The sequence below is a fragment of the Culex quinquefasciatus genome, chromosome 3 (genome assembly GCF_015732765.1).
Source record: "Culex quinquefasciatus strain JHB chromosome 3, VPISU_Cqui_1.0_pri_paternal, whole genome shotgun sequence".
Taxonomy (NCBI): Eukaryota; Metazoa; Arthropoda; class Insecta; order Diptera; family Culicidae; genus Culex; species Culex quinquefasciatus.
Window position 1 is genome coordinate 154,084,246 of NC_051863.1, and position 20,613 is coordinate 154,104,858.

At 40.2% G+C, this 20,613-nt stretch overlaps 1 protein-coding gene and 1 long non-coding RNA gene across 2 annotated transcripts; one reads left to right on the forward strand and one right to left on the reverse strand.

The window, feature by feature from the left end:
• Nucleotides 1-874: 874 nt before the first annotated feature.
• Nucleotides 875-17,371, reverse strand: LOC6040213 (transcriptional repressor p66-alpha). Its single transcript, XM_038261824.1, has 10 exons — nucleotides 16,710-17,371; nucleotides 6,084-6,797; nucleotides 5,825-6,020; nucleotides 5,506-5,667; nucleotides 5,348-5,449; nucleotides 5,052-5,286; nucleotides 4,608-4,951; nucleotides 4,129-4,552; nucleotides 3,956-4,063; nucleotides 875-2,840 (listed from the first exon to the last, which is right to left on the reverse strand). The coding sequence occupies exons 2-10, from the start codon at nucleotides 6,779-6,781 to the stop codon at nucleotides 2,614-2,616; spliced, it is 2,496 nt and encodes an 831-aa protein (XP_038117752.1). The 5' UTR covers nucleotides 6,782-6,797; nucleotides 16,710-17,371; the 3' UTR covers nucleotides 875-2,613.
• On the forward strand, nucleotides 12,944-13,475 carry LOC119769428. The gene is made up of 3 exons (XR_005278344.1): nucleotides 12,944-13,207; nucleotides 13,269-13,323; nucleotides 13,385-13,475. It is a non-coding gene; the product is annotated as an uncharacterized LOC119769428 (long non-coding RNA).
• Nucleotides 17,372-20,613: the final 3,242 nt, after the last annotated feature.

Sequence of the window (20,613 nt, forward strand, 5' to 3'; positions counted from 1 at the left end):
TCAAAAATTAGTTGAAAATTAGTTTTTTGGCGACTTTTCAAATCGAAGCCCGTCTAGAGGCGGGGTTGGGTTGTAGAGGGTTAAAAAAAGTTTGACTTTTGAAATATGTTGTAAATTTTTCCTATCATTTAATAAAAACTTTTCTGGAAGGTTTTTTTTTTCTCATAATTTCCTGATGGTTGTAATATGTTATTTCCCGATCTTAACAAAAAACAATCTTGAATAATTTTATGTTTTTGTGAGTTTTTCCATTACCATGACTTCTTAAATACTTTTGCGAGTTATCTGTCCTTTTTGTGCACTACGCTTTTCCCCCCTGATTTTTTTTACCAATTTTTAAGAGGGACGAAATTTAGACTTTTTTTATTAGGTCCTATAACTTATGGGAAACTCTGAAATTAACTTTGAAAAATATTTGTAACGGTCTAAATTACAAACCAAACTTTTGGTAGTAAGTGAGAGCTCTGTGTAAAGGGGGTAAAACGAAACTATTGGCACTACGCCCCCCGGGGCATGGCCTTCCTCTAACGTGGGATTTCTGCTCCAGCGCCTCTGACGAGACAGGAGAAACCGGGACCGACGTTTTACTTCACCATCCGATAGAAGCTCAGTGGATAAGGCGGGAATCGAACCCGCGTCTCATAGCATCATCGGGATCGGCAGCCGAAGCCGCTACCCCTGCGCCACGAGAAGTGTAAAGGGGGTGTTAAAATTAAAAGTGACCCCGGTCGATTGACGAAAAATTGTGTCAAACCATCGGGGTTTCAGTTTAATGAAAATGTCTGGATTTGATTCCCGTTGAAAGCTCATAAGTTCGACATTAGCTTTTAGTTTTTGAGGGAGTTGAGAGATAGAAAAAAAATACAACTTGTTTGATCTAGGATTGCAATGGTTTTTATTGATCCTTCAGAAAGGCCAATTACCTTCTACGAATAGTTTCAATACACTTACCATAAGATAAGAACAGTTATTCTTTTATTTGTTTAAGTTACTTTAGAATAAAAAAAAAATGATACGAGCACTTAAAAATTGCTTTCATTGTCCGAAAATCTTTTGTCAGCCACTTGCTGGGGCCCAAATTAAACGAGAACCGGAACCAATTTGCAATTATTTTTCTTAAAAATCTTTTTTTTTTTCGCTGCCGAAATTGTTTTCTTTTTTTACATTTGCAACTGAGATTCGCACCACTCAACTTGAAAACTGAAAATACCTACAAGAGTGTGTTTCACAACTTTCGTTTCCCTAGATCTTCTAAAATTTTCGCTATCGCTGGTTTCTTCGTTCGCCTTAAATTTAGTGTTTTTTTGTTTGTTTGTTTCGCTGCCTTATCATTACGTTAGAATTTTTTACTTTACGCCTAAACTCTGAATTTCTATAATCTTTTAAGTTTTTTTTTCTTGTTGTCCAAAAACGTTCAACCTCAATTACAAATTTTACAGTTCCAAAATAGTTTTTTTACGTCTCTCTTTCTTGTTGCTTTTACACGCAAAATATGCAAACCAAACCAGATACAAATCACTAAATTCCATTAAAAGATTTGCTTTATTTGTTTTGCCGTGGGCCCGCAAGGACACAAAACGTTGAAATTTGTCTGTGACAACGTTTTGTGTCCGAGCGGTACCTTCGTTTTGGCGTAGATAGCAATTTGCTTAAAATTTGAATACGTATTTTGCTTGCCTTGGCAAAATTGCCAGATTTTTGTTTTGTCATTTATTTCCGATCTCATTAATCCGTCGTCGGTGCCTCTGTCGCAAGGAACTTTTCTAAAATATCTTCGCTGCTTGTCATCTGTAACAAAAGCCAACCTGCCAACCGTGGGAGTCTTTTGATTTTATTTCAGTTTTGTAGTCTTGTGAGGCGAGGGAGCTTTTGTTGCAGATAAAGTTGCATTTAGATGTTTTATTATGAGCAATAATACCACTGTTTTAAATTTTAGTTGAGCAATGATTATTTAAACAGGTGAACATAATTTAAATAAAAATTTGTTAAAGTTTTGGTCTCACCATGAAGTTTTTGAAACTGCTTAATTAAATTTGCTTGACATTCTTTTTTGATAAATTGCAGTTTCTTACGAAGAATTTTGAAGTTCGTATCAAACATTTTATTTGTTTTTATAAAAGCGATTGAAAATTCAAAGATTGTTGATATTTATAGATATTTCAAATTTAGCATGATTTCACTAACAAAGAAGTGTCTTGTCTGAACATATTTTTTTATGAATTCACAATTTCTTAAAATATCCGGAGGGTGTACGTTTTTCTTAGATTCTCGCCCACTCGTTTAACTTTAGTTCTATAAATAATATAATCAAAACCTGATTGACACAGGAAAAAACAAAATCGATTGTGTGCTGAAAACGCTACTAATTGTATCTCACTCATTGTTTAAAAAGTAAAACTTTAAACGTCTACCGTCACTTTCGATCCTGCCAGCAAAACAACATTGGGCGTACTTATAAAATAGTCAATCGATACGCTAAACCGAGTAAAACTTCTACAAAATAACGGTCGCCTCCGCACCTCACAAATCTGTGTGTGTGTTCAAAACAACATCAGAACCAAATGATGATTAAAAGTACAAAAAAAGAGTCCTCTCACTTTCTCCCCCTTCTTCTTAAGACTTCCAGTTCGACTGGCGGCTGTTGCTCGGGCCCTGTCCGCTCTGGGGCATCATCTCCAGATACTGGCGCTGCAGCTCCATCGCCCGTTGCATCTCGGCCAGCGAGGCCGCGGCGGCAGCGGCACTCGAGTTGCTGTTTCCACCTCCTCCTCCTCCTCCGCCACCACCGCCTCCGCCGCTGTTGTTACCCCCGCCACCCTTTCCGGCTGCCGAAATTGAGGCTGTTGGAAGGAGAAGGTCAACATTTAGAATTGTGGTTTTCATCTTTGAGATTTTTTTTATGATTGCGTAACCATTTGCCCATATTGTCTAGTGGTTAGGATGTCGGTATCTTGAATCGTGTCCTTCAGACATTTTGACATGTATCTTTGAGATAATCTTCCACAGGATGACTGTAACCGTTTTCCCATATTGTCTAGTGGTTAGGGTGTCTGGATCTTGAATCGTGTCCTCCAGACATTTTGACATGTATCTTTGAGATAATCTTCCTCAGGATGACTGTAACCGTTTTCCCATATTGTCTAGTGGTTAGGATGTCTGGATCTTGAATCGTGTCCTCCAGACATTTTGACATGTATCTTTGAGATAATCTTCCACAGGATGACTGTAACCGTTTTCCCATATTGTCTAGTGGTTAGGGTGTCTGGATCTTGAATCGTGTCCTCCAGACATTTTGACATGTATCTTTGAGATAATCTTCCTCAGGATGACTGTAACCGTTTTCCCATATTGTCTAGTGGTTAGGATGTCTGGATCTTGAATCGTGTCCTCCAGACATTTTGACATGTATCTTTGAGATAATCTTCCACAGGATGACTGTAACCGTTTTCCCATATTGTCTAGTGGTTAGGATGTCGGGATCTTGAATCGTGTCCTCCAGACATTTTGACATGTATCTTTGAGATAATCTTCCTCAGGATGACTGTAACCGTTTTCCCATATTGTCTAGTGGTTAGGATGTCTGGATCTTGAATCGTGTCCTCCAGACATTTTGACATGTATCTTTGAGATAATCTTCCACAGGATGACTGTAACCGTTTTCCCATATTGTCTAGTGGTTAGGGTGTCTGGATCTTGAATCGTGTCCTCCAGACATTTTGACATGTATCTTTGAGATAATTTTCCTCAGGATGACTGTAACCGTTTTCCCATATTGTCTAGTGGTTAGGATGTCGGGATCTTGAATCGTGTCCTCCAGACATTTTGACATGTATCTTTGAGATAATCTTCCACCACAGGATGACTGTAACCGTTTTCCCATATTGTCTAGTGGTTAAGATATCGGGATCATTGTGCTGAAAAGAAATCAAACCAATCATTTCGAAACGCAACTTACCGGCAGCTTGGGCCATGGCCAGTTGATACGAGTACAGCAGCGGCGAAAACTGCATCATGTGAGCTTGCAGATTGTTGAGATTCCCGGAGGAAAGATTCTGCTGAAGACCTGCGGGCAAAAAAAAAACAGTTTAAAACCAACTTGTTTGAAAAATGCTGAGATTGCAAATTAACCTCTGAACAGCTGCTGCTGGAAGGCCTGCATCGCGGCAGCGGCCGCCGTCGGGTTGAGACCACCGAGCGCGCCCAGCTGACCCAGCCCGCCGAGACCGGCCAGCGCCGTAAGCTGGGCGGCTGCCGCTTCGGCCGCGGCATTCGCCGTGGCACTGTGGCGGCTCGAGCGCGAACTGGACGACGGCGGTGGGGTCTGCTGGCTGGGCGGGGTCGGCGTGGGACGCGGCGTCGGCGTAGGCGTCTTGGACTTTGACGGCTGGGAGGACAGGTGGGCGTGCTGTAGCTGGGCGTGGTGACGTTGCTGCTGTTGCTCCTGGTGTTGCTGCTGGAGCTGTTGCAGCTGTTGTTGCTGGAGCTGCTGTTGGAGCTGCTGCTGCTGGAGTTGTTGGAGCTGCTGGTGGCGCAGTTCTTGCTCCTTTTGGCGCTGTGTGGGAAGTTTTGATTAGTCTGGGTATTAGATATTGACAAGCGGTTCTTACCTTGGCCTGCGCTTGAGCCTGTCGCTCCTGTTGAGCCTGACGTTCCTGCTCCCGCTGGCGCTCCTGGGCAGCCTGACGTTCCTGTTGGGCTTGCAACGCCGCCTGATGTTGCTGCTGTTGCTCGAGCAGCTCGCGTTCGCGCATGGTCGGCGTGGACGAGGGCGTCGGACGGATGTCCACCGGCGATGGACTGCTCTGGGTGGCCAACCGAGCCTCGATTTCCTGCTCCTGCTGGAGGGCCTTCACGAAGGCCGTCTTCAAGCGGTTCGTGTGCTCGGCCTTGAGCGCCTTCTTCACGTTGCTCGTTACGCACTGCTCGCAGATGACCTTGGGATCCTTGCCAACTGCTTGTGTGAAGGGAGGTTGGATTAGTAAAGTGAGGGCGGTTGACTTGCTTTCACAATCAGTTAAGATAATGAAAATGAAACTGAAACAACACAAAACCTGGGGTATTCTGAAAAGTGGGATTTCCTCGTTTACCCTGTTTCTCCCATTTCCAGACCGGGGTGAAGTCGATCTTGCACTGGGCGCAGCGGTACGGCTGCTGCGGCGGGCTCGACTTTTTGTCCTTGGTCAGATAGTCGACGACGTACTCGAGCCCGAGCAGGTACACGAACTCGGTGTTGCTCGGGTTCGGGATGAAGTGCATCTCCGGCGGTGGCGGCTTGGGCGGTGGGATCTACGGGGAAGATCGTGTGTGTTAGATACACGAGAGAGCATTGAGATGAAAGTCGTCTTACCTGAAGCAACGTCTTCTCCAGCTGTTTCCGGAGGGCGAGTTTGGCGGCCGCCTGGCGCTGAGCCTGCGACTGGGGATCTTCCCGCATCGAGTCACGATCGCGCTGTAAAGAAATTATGTCAAGTTTGCACTCACTGAGCAAGCAATTATTTCTACTACCTTCAACGAGATCGGTTCCACCGTGGTGCAGCTAATCTGGGCCGGAATCGACGGCGCCGGGGTGATCGAAACAGAGTTGCTAATCTGGCCGGACTGCACCTTCAAAGCAGTAGCATCCATTAAATTGCTGACTCCCATCATCAGTGACGAGCCACCGGGCAGCTGTTAGTGTTTCAGGGTGAAAGGTCATTGAGCGAGAGAGAGAAAGAGAGAACAATCACCAAAGAAGCGTTAGTACGAGCGTTAGCTAGAGCTAGGTTAACCCCAGAGAAAGAGAGAGAGCGTTTGTTGGCGAAACTTTACAGTTCCTGGGACTCACATTGCGCTGCTTGCTGCTGGACGGGGCGTTGGTGGGAGTAATCGTTACCGACGGCGTGATGGTAAGGTTCGAGCCGGCACGGGACAACCCCATCGGAAGACGTTGGCCGGGCGTGCTTGGCGTGAGCGTTGCGCCCCCCGGAAGGGACGGCTGCCGCTGCGGAGGTTTCGTCACCGGCGTGATGTTGATCGGGATCCTCGGCTGTAAATTTGAGAAATTAAGTTAGCTTATTAGATTGTACAAAACAAGCCACCGTAGCTCATACTTGACCGGGGAGGCCGTGACGGCCTTGGAAGATTTCGAGTGCGCCGGCAGCGGCATCGCGTTCGTCGGCGTTACGCTGAGCGAACCCTTCGTCAGAGCGGCCGGAATGCCGGCCAGCGGGTTGTTGGTCATGGCGTTGGCATTGCTGGGCGTCACAATCAGGTTCTCCTTCATCATGACCTGTTGGGACTGCTTGAGCTTCTTCAGTAGCACCAGTTTGGTTTCTTCGCTGCGGAGTTCCTCGCGGAGTTTGCGCAGGCCGCGCTCGCGTTCCCAGATTTCGGCCGCGGTCAGCTCCTTGATCGGGAAGACCGGCGCCGCGGGCATCTCATCGTCTTCGGACTCGGACAAGGCCGCAGCTGCGGCTCCGTTGTACGACCTTCCGTTTACCTTTGCCGGAAGCAGCACAATGTCCGGCGTTTCAGCGTACGACTTTGGCTCCGTACGAGGTCGCAGGACGCGTCTTCCCGGCACGGGGGAAGTACTTCCGGACGTGGCTGACTGGGCTGCCTGAGCGGAAGACGGCGATGGAGCGGCTGCCGTTGACGGAGGCAGTGCTGGCGTTATCGTCAAACCCGAGTTTTGTGTGAGCGCACGAAGATCGCGCGCCGTGGCCGGTGTAATGGACAGTGAATCGCGACCGGATCCGACACTCAAGTCGACCACCGAATCATCCACCTCCATTCGTTCCATAATTGCAGAAAGGTGTCTATAATTACGAGAAAACATAAAATTTGTCAGACACCAATTAAACACTAATTCCCACGACTTAACCCTGGAGCAAGTCAAACAACACGTTCTAGAATCTATAGCTAGACCAAGCGGCGAGAGAAAGAGAGAGAGAGAGCATAATTGTCGATACAAATTTATGCAAAACGCACTCCATCCCATCCCATCTCGGCAGAGAGCAGCACGCGAAACCAAGCAGGCGCAGATTAACGAATTATTTATTGATGCATGGTGGTTCGCTCTCCAGGTCGAGACTTATTACTTGTACGTACAAGTGTGCAGGTTGCAGCAGCACGCTTCTCTGCGCTTGTCTCGCGATTCAACGTACGAGTTGGAGAGGGGCGGCGAATCAATTAAAATGACCCGGCCAAAATTTTACGGACCACAAAGGGCGTTTAATTTGGTAATAATGGTAAATTTTTACTTTTTTCATTCAGGTTGTTTTCTTCTTCACAGCAATCAACTTTTTGCCTTCCTCACCTTACTGAGGAAAGGCTATAAAATCACTCGAAAAATGAACTTCTTAATTCGACCTCGTGACCCACCTTCACGTATACCTATCGACTATGAATCAAATTCTAAGAAAATGCCTGTGCATGTCCGTGCACCGATTTAGACCTTCTGGTCTCATTCGATCAGTCTTTGGGTCCCACAAGACCCCAAGAAGTTTTGTAAAGTATTTGAAAAGTTAAGGTAAAAACAAACGATTTTAACAAGAGTTCTTTCCTTTCCAATGAGCCTAAAACATCGAAGATCTGACAACCCTATCAAAAGTTATGAGCATGTTGTGTATACACTCTTTTGGAGACGGATCTCAGATATTTCGATGGAAACGATGTCCGGATCATTTTGCGACCTATCTTTTCGTTTTCTTTTTACGGAGCAAGGTGCAGGGTTGTTACGGAAAAGTCGAGAAAAAATCCGCGCCAGATCCGCGCCGACCCCAAAACCCAATCCGCGCGAAATCCGCGCCATATAAAAAAATCGCGACAAACAAAGAAGAGAGTAACATAATGAATGAAATTTTAAACGAAAAAAGAATAATACAGAAGGCATTTGGATCAGTACCGTTGATCAGTTGTGGATTCATATCCCACCTGTACCAAATGGAACCTTTTTTGCCATTTCTGAAACAATATTAGCATTTTTTGCAACACTTTAAATATCGTTGCTTTAAAAACAAATTCAGGAAAAAAATTAAATTCGAAAATTAAAAAAAAAATAAAACCATAAAATAAATCACCAATTTATAAAATCTAGGGATTTACTACTTTCTCGCCAAAACTTTACTCTGGAAAATCGAAACACGAAATTTCTATTATTTTCTTCTCTAAATTTCTCTAAACAAAAATATGACTCCGAAAATGATCCGAACTTAAAAAACAGCAAAAAAAATAATAATTTAATAATTTCATAATTCAGCAATTCCATTTGAAAAGAGCCTAAACCAAAAAAAAAGTTCTCCGATCGGGCTCAAAATTTTTCTGGGGGTTCCTTGGCCAAAATAATTAGACCCGTATTTTTTTGTTTGGCCATTAGGGCCTACATCGTGCTAGGTGGTTCAAAAATGGCAATTTTCGTCATTTTTCGCAAAAACCACTTTTTCTAAAAATCATATCTCCGCGCCATTTCATCCGATTTTAGCTGTCTTAGACGCAAAAGAAAGGTGATGAGTTTGGCTATTTGGGAAAAATAGTAAAAGTTCCAAAATCTAGCTTAACTATTGAAAAGTCGTATGAAAACTTAAATGGCGTTTTGACCGTGTCTGGACCAAAGAGCCTATGTCTGAAAATATTTTTATCGGATTCCTCGGAAAATTTCACATAACATATCAAAAATTGGCGATGTCGAACCGTACGTTTTGGAGATACGATTTTTTGAAAATAAAAACTGCGTTTTTCGACGCGCCACGCGCAAAAACGGGAAAATGACGAAATCGGCAAAAAATCAACTTTTTTCACTAAAACTGCGATAACTTTAAAATTTTAGCGATGACCTATACATGTCGTAATTGAGAGACGCAACTTTTGGTACCATAACATCTATAGGTCATCGCTGAAATTTTAAAGTTATCGCAGTTTTAGTGGAAAAAGTTGATTTTTTGCCGATTTCGTCATTTTCCCGTTTTTGCGCGTGGCGCGTCGAAGTTTTTTTTTCAAAATCATATCTCGAAACGTACGGTTCGACATCGCCAATTTTTATATGATATGTGAAATTTTCCGAGGAATCCGATAAAAATATTTTCAGACATAGGCTCTTGGTCCAGACACGGTCAAAACGCCATTTTAAGTTTTCATACGACTTTTCAATAGTTAAGCTAGATTTTTGAACTTTTACTATTTTTCCCAAATAGCCAAACTCATCACCTTTCTTTGCGTCTAAGACAGCTAAAATCGGATGAAATGGCGCGGAATATGATTTTTAGAAAAAGTGGTTTTTGCGAAAATGACGAAAATTGCCATTTTTTGAACCACCCTAGCACGATGTAGGCCACCCTAATGGCCAAACAAAAAAATACGGGTCTAATTATTTTGGCCAAGGAACCCCCAGAAAAATTTTGAGCCCGATCGGAGAACTTTTTTTTTGGTTTAGGCTCTTTTCAAATGGAATTGCTGAATTTAAATATTTAATTATTTAAAAATTTAATAATTGAATAATTAATTAATTTAATGATTTGATAACTTAAGAACTTTCTTAAAAAAAAAATTAACAAAAAAATCAATTGCAATACTTTCGTAATTTTTCAATTTAATAATTCGTACTTTTTCACGTTTTTTGAGTCTGTAAGTTTTGACAATTTCAAACTATGATTTATGTTTCTTTTTTATTTCAAATTGTTGAAGTCCAGATTTCTTATTTTTAATTTCTGGAACTTTTTGAAAAGTTCAATAAACCATTCTAGTTTTTGCTTTTTGGGTGTTTTTGAAACACTCAAAAAGCAAAAACTGAAAATTTGGTTTATTGGACCATTTAAAAAAAAAACTCCAGATTTTTAAATTACATTTCGCTTTTAGACGGAGATTTTAGCAGATTTCTAAGTGGATTTCGTCATGTTGTGATAATTGGGAGTAGAATCAATTCTACCTGAATTAGAGTGGCAACAGAATTTTTAATTTTTTCAATAAACCGAAAATTTAAATTTTTATATTGAAAAAACTTGAAAAATCTAAAAAGTTTCATAGCTTAATTTTTTTTAAATTCTGTAATTTTTTTAATTTTGTTAATTTGATTTTAATAAAATTGGTATTTAATTGAATTGTTAAGTAGATGTTTTAAAAATAATGAGTTGTAATGTTATGTTGAATTAATATAACAAATCTCAATACATTAAAAAAAATCGCTCCTTGAAGATTATTTCAAAGTTTCGTATGAAAAAAAACAATCAATAATTTTTAGAAGAAAATTTTCTTCATTAAAAACTTCTTAGAAATTGTTGTATTCGCACTCAACGAAAAAGATTGAATTTATTTAATTCCTAATAATATTTTCCTTTGTAATTTGAAAGAAATTCTATAGTTCTCAATTATTTTGTTTATCAAAATTGCTATCCGCGTGAAATCCGCGCCTGAGCAAAATATGCCAGCAAATCCGCGCCAGATCCGCGCAATACGCGCCATCCGCGCGATCCACGCCTTCCGTAACCCCCGTCCGTAACAACCCTGAAGAGCATTAAGCCATACCACTTAGCATGTAAAAGAAATGTAATTATTATAGAGCAATTCCAGCTCAAATCAGGATTTTTTCTGGTACTTTTGTACCCGACCCTCTCCGATTTCAATGAAACTTAGTAGACATGTTATCCTAGGCCTATATAAGCCATTTTTGTGTATATGGAACCATTAGTACTCGAAAATAACATTTGAGAAGGGCGTAAGGTATTTAAATATTGTTGTAATTTGTAATTTAAAAATTACTGTATCTCGAAGCCGTTGCGTCGTATCAAAAAGTGGTCAAAGACAAACTTGTAGGAAATTGGACGGGCTTTCTGAAAAAAATACACTGAAACAAAAATACACGCCACATCTATGAGATTTTTTGATTTTTAAGTCTAAAACTTAAATTTGATGGTGATATCACGATTTTTTTTTTCGTTCAACATTTTTGAGAAAATAGCCTAAAATATAACCAAAGACTGACGAAAAATGCAGGATGGTATGTCTCTCCTAAAAAAATACAAAAATCATTTACTAAAACTGTTTTTTTTTTTTTTTGAAAAGTGGTCTAAACGTCAAAATTTTTGAAAGCCGGTAGTGGGAATCAATTCTCCAGACAATTTTACATAAAAGTCTCCATTTTGACCATTGTCCTATGTCCAATCCTTAGGAAGATACAGCGGTTTTAAAAATGAAAATGTTGAAAAAACGGGTTTTTTGTGGTTTTTGGCAATTTTTATATGACAGACTTGGTTTTTCAGTCTCGAAAATATTTTTGCCGGAAAGCTCGTCCAATTTTCCATAAGTTTACCTTTGACAGCATTTCAATTGGATGTAAGGGCTTAAAGCTATAAGCTTAATTACATTGCTTATAACTGAAAATAGATTTTTTTTTCAGTGTGGTTGAAACCAGGATAGTAAATTTGATTACGTAAATATAAATACGACATAAATCAAAAAGCTGTCAAAGGCAAACTTATGGAAAATTGGACGAGCTTTCCGGCAAAAATATTTTCGAGACTGAAAAACCAAGTCTGTCATATAGAAATCGCCAAAAACCACAAAAAACCCGTTTTTTCAACATTTTTATTTTTAAAACCGCTGTATCTTCCCAAGGATTGGACATAGGACAACGGTCAATATGGAGACTTTTATGTAAAATGAGTGTCGTAAATGAGAATCGATTCCCACTACCGGGTTTCAAAAATTTTGACGTTTAGACCACTTTTCAAAAAAACAGTTGTAGTAAATGCTTTTTGTATTTTTTTAGGAGAGACATACCATCATGATTTTTCGTCAGTCTTTTGATTATATTTTAGGTTATGTCCTCAAAAATGTTGAGCGAAAAAAAATCGTGACATAACCGTCAAATTTAAGTTTTAGACTTAAAAATCAAAAAATCTCATAGATGTGGCATGTATTTTTTTCAGAAAGCCCGTCCTATTTCCTACAAGTTTGTCACTGACCACTTTTTGATACGATGCAACGGCTTCGAGATACAGTAATTTTCAAATTAAAAATACAAAAATATGTAAATACCTTACGCCCTTCTCAAATGTTATTTTCGAGTACTAATGGCTCCATATACGCAAAAATGGCTTATATAGGCCTAGGATAACATGTCTACAAAGTTTCATTGAAATCGGGTACAAAAGTACCAGAAAAATTTTCCGTTCTTGCTTTTTGGTTGTTTTTAACACCCAACAAAAAATTGGTTTATTGGACCTTTTAAAAAAAACTCCAGAGATGGTCTGGCAACTTTTCTTGTGTGAAAATATCAGTGAAATTCAGATGTTTCACAATTCGAGCCAAACATTTCATTAGGGCACAAAACCAAAAACCGCCATTCGAGAAAATCTTTTGCAAAAAGTGGACAACTTGTTTCAATTCCTATTTAAAAAAGAAGCTTGACTGATGACATTTTAACTGACGATTCGATAAATTACATCATTATCCTGAACTCTGCTTTAATGCTTCTTAATTTTTGTTGATTTTCGCAATAAAAATCATAATTTTAAAAAATCTCGTTATTAGGCCCTTTTAGCCTTCCAACTGCTGTTCATAATGGGCCCTTTCTAAATGCAATTTCGAAGAGAATTAAAAGGGCACTAAAGCGCTGTCGTCGGATTGATGTTTTGAATGATGTTTATGGGCCCTTTTGTATAGTTAGAAATAATGAGAGATTCAGTGGAAATTTTGATCATTGGTGAAGTTTTGTGATTGAATGGTGTAGATAAGGTATGTAAAACATAAAAATTCTTCAAAAGAGTACTGAACAGTAGCCGCGGGACCGTATTAAATATTGCATTTCAACGAAGTTTTTTTCTGCAGAAATGCTTGGTGAAAAGTAAACCAAACTTTGTTATGAAGTGAATTAGTGTTAAGAATGTATGAAAAGTTCATTTTATAACACAAAAAGTTCCACAACTACTAAAAACTAACGAAAAACAAAAGGGCACATATTCACGCACAAAAATTGTGTCAGTTTGAATTAGCAAAACAGTTTATTAAAATCAACTATCACGTTTTGTAGGCGTCACTACAACAATTTATCATTTCAATAATCACCGTTTTTCGGTTCGACTAACATTTTGCCATTTTGACAAACACGTTTGTTGTTTGAACCTCAACTCAATTTAACGTGTTAGGAAAATAAACAGTGTATGTTTTCAATCCAACTTCAACAACAATATGGCCGAAGTGAGAATGTGGAATTCTGGAGATGTTCATGAAATAGGTAAATATGTGTTTTATTAGGTATTTAATTTACAAATAAACCCATTATTTTTTTGTTCCAGTTCTAGTTCCTGTCATACAACATGGCTGGTGGAAACTATATCCGGGTATAATGAGGTAAAAACTGAGTAATTTTGTTTTCCCGATGAGTTCGATGTTTCAAAAATTTCTTTTTCAGGTAGCTTGCACCATGTCTCCAGCAGCTGATTTTTCTTGTCGGCGTCCAGTGAAAACGATTGTAAAATAAACGTGGCCGGAACTCTTAATAATATATTGTTATTTTTAAGTAAAAAAGGTGAAATAAATATTATCAAAAAACCTTGCATCGATTCATACATGTTAAGAAAACAAAGAAGAAGAAGAAAAGCCTACCCAGTTTTTTTGATTTTCATAAACTGATCTTTGAATCAACAATCATGTTTATTAAATCATCCCAAATGTTTATTATATCTACAAACATGTCAGGCCGTGGCAATTACAAACATGTTTGTTGAACCCACAAACATGTTAAGTTGAATTTGGCAAACAAGTTTGCCGGCCTCGAGATGACTATCGTGTTTAGCAGCTGTGCCCAACATTTTGCCATGTTCACAATCAGATTTTTCTGCGTGTTAACTTTTTTTTTTGGTTTGGAGTGAAAATTGTTATGTGAGCAGTTCTCTACGGAATCGGTCTTTTTTCTTTAATTTTAATTTGGCAGCTGTCCATACAAAAATGATATGTGAAAATTCAAAAATCTGTATCTTTTGAAGGAATTTTTTGATCGATTTGGTGTCTTTGGCAAAGTTGTAGGTATGGATATGGACTACACTGAAAAAAAATGATACACGGTAAAAAAAAATTGGTGATTTTTAATTTAACTTTTTGTCACTAAAACTTGATTTGCAAAAAAACACTTTTTTATATATATGTTTTAAAGGACATCAAATGCCAACTTTTCAGAAATTTCCAGAATGGGAAAACATCTTTGACCGAGTTATGACTTTTTGAATCAATACAGATTTTTTCAAAAAATTGAAATATTGGTCGCAAAAATTTTTCAACTGCATTTTTCGATGTAAAATCGAATTTGCAATCAAAAAGTACTTAAGTAAATTTTTGATAAAGTGCACCGTTTCCAAGTTATAACCTGGGTGCTGAAAAGACAGAATGCGTAACGTGATTTTCGAAAGCTCCCCACTGCTCCCCTCTAATACAACTGCACTACAGTTGTAAACATAAACAAAGTAGAAGGCCATGTTCAAGCTCAAGCGTGACATATTTTTTGCTGCTGAAGTGAATTATTATAAAACATTTTGGATCTGTTGATGTTGATGTTTTCGATGAAAAATTAAGTGCTTCGCACTTTTTTCTTCGTAGACTAAACGATGGGCGGCCAAAAGAGGCCTTTGTGTCAAAAGTGGGTGGAATTTCGTGAATCAGAAGAGCAACCGAATGGAAGTTCCGAGATTATGTATCTTTGATGTGTAGTGATAATATCGGAGTAAGATTATCCAATATTATTTGGAAAGTACTATTCATAGTTATTGATAATTCGTCGCTAACATTTAAAAGAGCGTCATAAAAAAGGTTTTGCGTGAGACAAAGCGATTATAAAATTTTAGGGACGAATTATGCCAATCTCGATTTCAACCCTCTTGTTTGACTTCGAATACCTCAATAGCCATCGATTTTTTTATTCCTGACTAAATAAATTATAGATCGATCACAATACTTGCCACTTCTTGGTATAATTATGCGAACAGTAAATTGGTTCCGCTTTGACAGTTCTAAATTGAGGCCGCTTTGCGGACAACTATTCTGCACCCAGGTTATAACCATTTTTAGGTAACTTTTTTGAAAATAGTCGCAGTTTTTCATTTTTTTAAAATAGTGCCCATGAAAAAAATATTTATGAAAAGCTGAGAAAATTCTCTATATTTATTTTATTATCTCTAAAAACTGCGACTTTTTTCAAAAAAGTTACCTAAAAATGGTTATAACTTGGAAACGGTGCACTTTATCAAAAAAAGTACTTTTTAATTGCAAATTCGATTTTACATCGAAAAATGCAGTAGAAAAATTTTTGCGACCAATATTTCGGTTTTTTGAAAAAATCTGTTTTGATTCAAAAAGTCATAACTCGGTCATAGATTTTTTGCCCATTCTGGAAATTTCTGAAAAGTTGGCATTTTATGTCCTCTAAAAAATATCAAAAAATAAAAAAAATAAAAATAGTGTTTATTTGCAAATCAAGTTTTAGTGACAAAAAGTTAAATTAAAAATCACCAAATTTTTTTACCGTGTATCTTTTTTTCCGTGTAGTCCATATCCATACCTACAACTTTGCCGAAGACACCAAATCGATCAAAAAATTCCTTCAAAAGATACAGATTTTTGAATTTTCACATATCATTTTTGTATGGACAGCTGCCAAATTTGTATGGAAAATTATATGGACAAACTAATGATGCAAAATGGCTTCTTTGGGCATACCGAAGGCACCAAAAAAGTTTCAGCCGGATTAAAAATTACAAAAAAAAATCGAATGACCGAAATCTCAGAGAATTGCTCATGTGCCCTTTTGTGTTTTTGATTTTTTCAATGCTAAATTGTTTGCTATCAATCTGATTCTTGGAGGGCATGTAGGGAATGTACTAATGAATGGAATAGTGGAATAATCCCGAATGTTTACGTTTTGGTTTTGTGCCCTAATGAAATGTTTGGCTCGAATTGTGAGTGGCACAATAACATCCAACAATTATGGGACAGGAAATTTTTTTGCACTGTTTCGCTGCGTTGGATAAAATGTACCTTTGATAAGCCGTTTTTTAAGATATTTTATTCTTCATATGAGTGAAAATTTGAAATCTCCTAAAATACAAGTAGAATGCACACAAAAACACTTAATGATTGATTTTTAAGTGTTTTATAATAAAATCAACGATTCTTTTCTTCCTATCACTTGCATCCCTTGAAGATTCATCCAAAATTAAATTCCCCAGGCCCACATTCTCTCTATGCGCCATTGTTAATCACCGAATTCGAAAATTGCATCGAACTCGTCGTCGTGGTCGTCGTCATCGCCACACACACACAAACACTCCCCGCGCCGTTGGGTGGCAAATAATGCGTTTTATGCTCTCTTGCCCACCTGCCTCTTCTTCCTACATCCTCCTCTCCCCTGCCCTTCCACCTTCCCATTTAAAACCCCCTTCTCCACCTCTCGTCGCAAGGCTCGTCGTTATTTATGCTGCCTTTCTGTTAAGTCACACCAAACCCAACTCCGCGAGCTTCCGTGTGAGGTCAATCCGGAGTGTGGGGTGGTGCGCGGGACATGGTGCGTGGAGGGTTGGAGAATGAGGTGGTTCACACACACACACTTTTCACCCCCGCAATTGCCCACACTTCCCCGGTTTCGTTCCCTTTCCCCACCAGCGAAACTATGGCAGGCAAATTTCGGGAAAAGAAAAAAAAAAGTGTCCATCGTTCCCATTTTTAGAAGTTCCCTTCCTCGGTTTTACCTTCAACTTGTTCCTCCTGCTTCCAAATCTGCTTCTCCTCCTCCTCCTGCTGCTGGTTCTGGCAATTCCTCTTGGATAATGACAGAATTTGCGTGTGTATCTTTTCGGTTTTCCTCAATCACCAAAAACTAACTTTTATCAGTTTTTAAAAATCTGTTTTTCACCACTTTCCCCCCACGATCCGACCCGACAAACAGTCGCAAACGGTGCCCGGTAGCGGGACGCACACTTTGCCACCGGTTTCCACTTCCGGCGACCGAATGACCACCGTGAAAATCCGCGAAAACCCGTCGCTCACTTTTCGGGTTCACTGTTTTCCTTTCTTTCGCGACGGCGACGACGTTTGCACAGACATTTCGTGAAAAGTAGATGGCGACGCGCGACGACGATGATGACGGTTCTCTTTCAGGGGTGGAATCGATGATTGATTTTCGCGGGGCAGCCAAAAAAAAAAATACCGAAATTTTCAACTCAACTTTTGCGGACCAATTCCGTTGGACTTTGGCACGTTGCCTGGTTCAATCGCTGCGCAACGTGATCGCGCGCAGCTTTTCAGTATTTTTACGCACTTTATCTCAACTTTTGCACCGGAAAAATGCAACAAATTGGACGCGGCAGTCAAAACATCATCGCCACCACCACGCACACCAAATTCCGGAGTGATGATGACACCGCGCGCGATGATCGATAAGCGTTTGTTGACACTTGACCGGGCGGTGTTGTTTTGGGTAAGGGCTACCCAAAATTAGAGTAGAAATGTGTGAAGTGAATAATTGACAGCTATACACGTTCACAGAAGATAACTTCAAATATGGGTTAATTATATCATTATAGAGTTATCTAAGCCCGATCTCACGCACACCAGCACCCCATTTGCTTTGCTGGAGGGTACAAAATTTAACCTCAATCTTTTTCGTGTACGTACACGCAATACATGCGCACGTAGATAACTCTATTATTTCTGGAGTTTTTTTTTCGAAAAGGTCCAATAAACCAAATTTCCAGTTTTTGCATTTTGGGTGTTTTTGAAACCGCTCTGGGTCAGGGGTATTAAAAAAACACAAAATGGAGCGTTCTTTTATTACGTAACGCGAAAAATCGGACTCTTAGACCCTCTCCCCCCCCCCCTCGTAACAAAATTTCCATACAAATTTTAAAAATTTTGTATTAAGCGTAACACGGCCTCCGACCCCCCCTCCCCTACTGCGTTACGTAATTAAAGAACGCTCCCAAAAGTAGAAACTTAAAATTTGGTTTATTGGACCTTTTTAAAAAAGACTCCAGATTTGTCATTTTGAATGTCTTTTTTTTTCATAACTTATTTTTATTAGGTCCTTTTAGGTACTGTGACCAGGTTGGGACCGAGGATCAGTAAAAAGAATATATAATAAAAAACCAAAACAACTCTTTAAATTCCATACTTGGAGATCATGTAACTGACGAGGGTTACTTGGTCCAAGCGGGTCTTGCAGGTCTTGAACCTGCCGATGTATTCGGAGAAAATGCCCCACAGCTCAGCCGAACTGTAGAGCACTTCCCCGGCTCTTTTCTCCGTGGCTCCACCGTCTCGGGAGCCACCTGGGCTGCTTCCTGCGGGTCGAGGGCGATCCTTCGATTCTCCATCTTGAACTGCGCCCGGCAGCGGAGGGAACTCCTCCGGCGTAAACGCCGGAACAGCTGGACTCTGCTTCTCCGCCTTCTTTGCCGGCGGTTTTGGTTTCGACGCCTGCTGGCGCCTCCAGAAGAAGTCCGCACGCTTGGGGCAGCTGCGGTCCGTGGCTTCGTGGGCTCCAGAGCAGCTGGCACACCGCTTCGGCTCGGCTTCTTGGACTTTGCACTCGTCCGTCTTGTGGGGACCCCCACAGTTGTTGCACCTCCCCTTGAGGTGGCAGTTTCTGGTCCCATGGCCCAGCTGCAAGCAGTTCCTGCACTGGGTCACGTTCGGCCGCTTGTTTCGGTAGGCCTCCCACCAAATGATAGTGCTTGCCACAACTTTCACTGCAGAGAGCTTTTTCAGATTGGTGTATCCCTTGGGGAAGCCCACAATGGACGGAGTTTCGTCCACGGTGAACTTTTCCTTCTGCTTGATGACATGCACCTCCAGCGCGTCCAGCTTGAGATCCCTCTTCAGCAGGTACTTGACCTCGTCCGGTTTCAGTTCATCACCCTAGTAACACTTTAAAACTTACAGGTTTTATCAGGGTTCTGGAAACCCTCAAACGACCTAAATAAGCTTTTATGGCCTACTTAAAACCTAAAATGTTACTAGGGTAGGTAAACCACGAAGAACTACCCGATGATTTCGTTCGCTCCACCGTTCGTGGGTGTAGAATTCCACTTTCTTCTTCTTGAGGAGCTCTTGCAACTTGTCAAAATCTTTGACAGAGAAGCAGGTCACCTTGGTTCCAAATCGGGTTAGTTTGTAAATCGGGTTGAAACCAAATTTACAACTTTCCACTATTGCCACGAGCTTGTAAAAATCCGTGGTGCTCTTCACCACCAAAGGTGGTTGCTTTTGTTTACCTGCCGACTGGCCGGGTGGTGAAACCACCGGGGCGTCTCCTCCTCCTGCTGGGCTGGCATTGTTGTTGTTTTCGTTTTCCGATAGCGGGTTGAACTTGTTGTTATTGAGCACATTCTGCTCCACTTTTCCTTCTCCGACGACAGCTCCGGTGATCTCAGGGGTCTTCTTCCGCTTCCGATTTCCGGGGATGAGTCGGAAATCATCCGTCTCGGAAGTCTCTTCCACCTCCATCCGTCAAACAACTCGAGGCACGCAACGATGCCTTTAGCGCGCACGCCACACACGTCTACTCTCTCGAAGCTGTCGGAGCCAAGTCATTTTGAATGTCTTTTGCAAGCAGAACATAACCAAATTTTTTCGCACCCTCAGCAAACGTCAAATCAATACAAATTGCTGCCGGATATTTTTCCGGATCTCTCCCGCAAAAGATCCGGCAGCACTTTTGTATGGTTTGACGTTTGCGGAGGGTACCAAAAAAAAGGTAAACAAATCACTTCGTGCATCAGCCAATGTTTTTTTTTTAATTTAATTTTCTGTTTTTGTTTTTTTGGGTGTTTTTTAATACCTCTAACTCAAGACGTTTTCAAAAACACTCAAAAAAATGGTTTATTGGACCTTTTCAAAATAAAACTCCAGATATGCAAATTTCTCACTGATACCGCAATGGGCTTGCCGTCGGCTGGGTATGCCTTCACTGAAAGAAAGGCGCATAGTAATGTCACATGTTTTGCACATGAATCCACCCCATACAACTTAGCATGTGATTGTCATGTGTGAATCACTTGGAAAAAAATCTTCGCTTGACAGGTTAAATTCAAGTGCAAAACACGTGAACTTAACGTGACGACTCACTTGAATTTGCAATGATATTCTAGTGAATATAATATGAAATTCCATTGATTTTCGAGTGATTTTATATCGGGTTCAATAAAAAAATATATTTAAGAATTTTTATTTAATATTTTATTTTGTTTTTTGCCAAATTTTTACATTATTTATTTTTCACTTTCACCACACGCACGAGGGGGACGTCACTTCCGCGCTAACCGAGCGATAAAGCTTCCTTTTCAAACCTTTGCAGCGTTCACTTTCTCCTTTCCGCTTTAACTTGCTTTAACGCGCGTTAACCGCGATAACTTGCTTTTTGGCTTACCTTTTCTTGCGTTCTCGCATCACACTGCTTGTCTCGTTGAAGCAAAACCGGCGCCGGTCATCCCATCGGAGTTTAGTTTTCCGACCTTTGACCAAAAAAAATCGTGACCTGCTTTGTTTTTGTTTTCTTTCTGCGGAAACTGCTTGAAAACTTATCAAAACAAATACCGAGTTGCCAAACTTGATCGAAAAACTGCTCGAGCTATGACAGCAGGGATGCAAGATCGT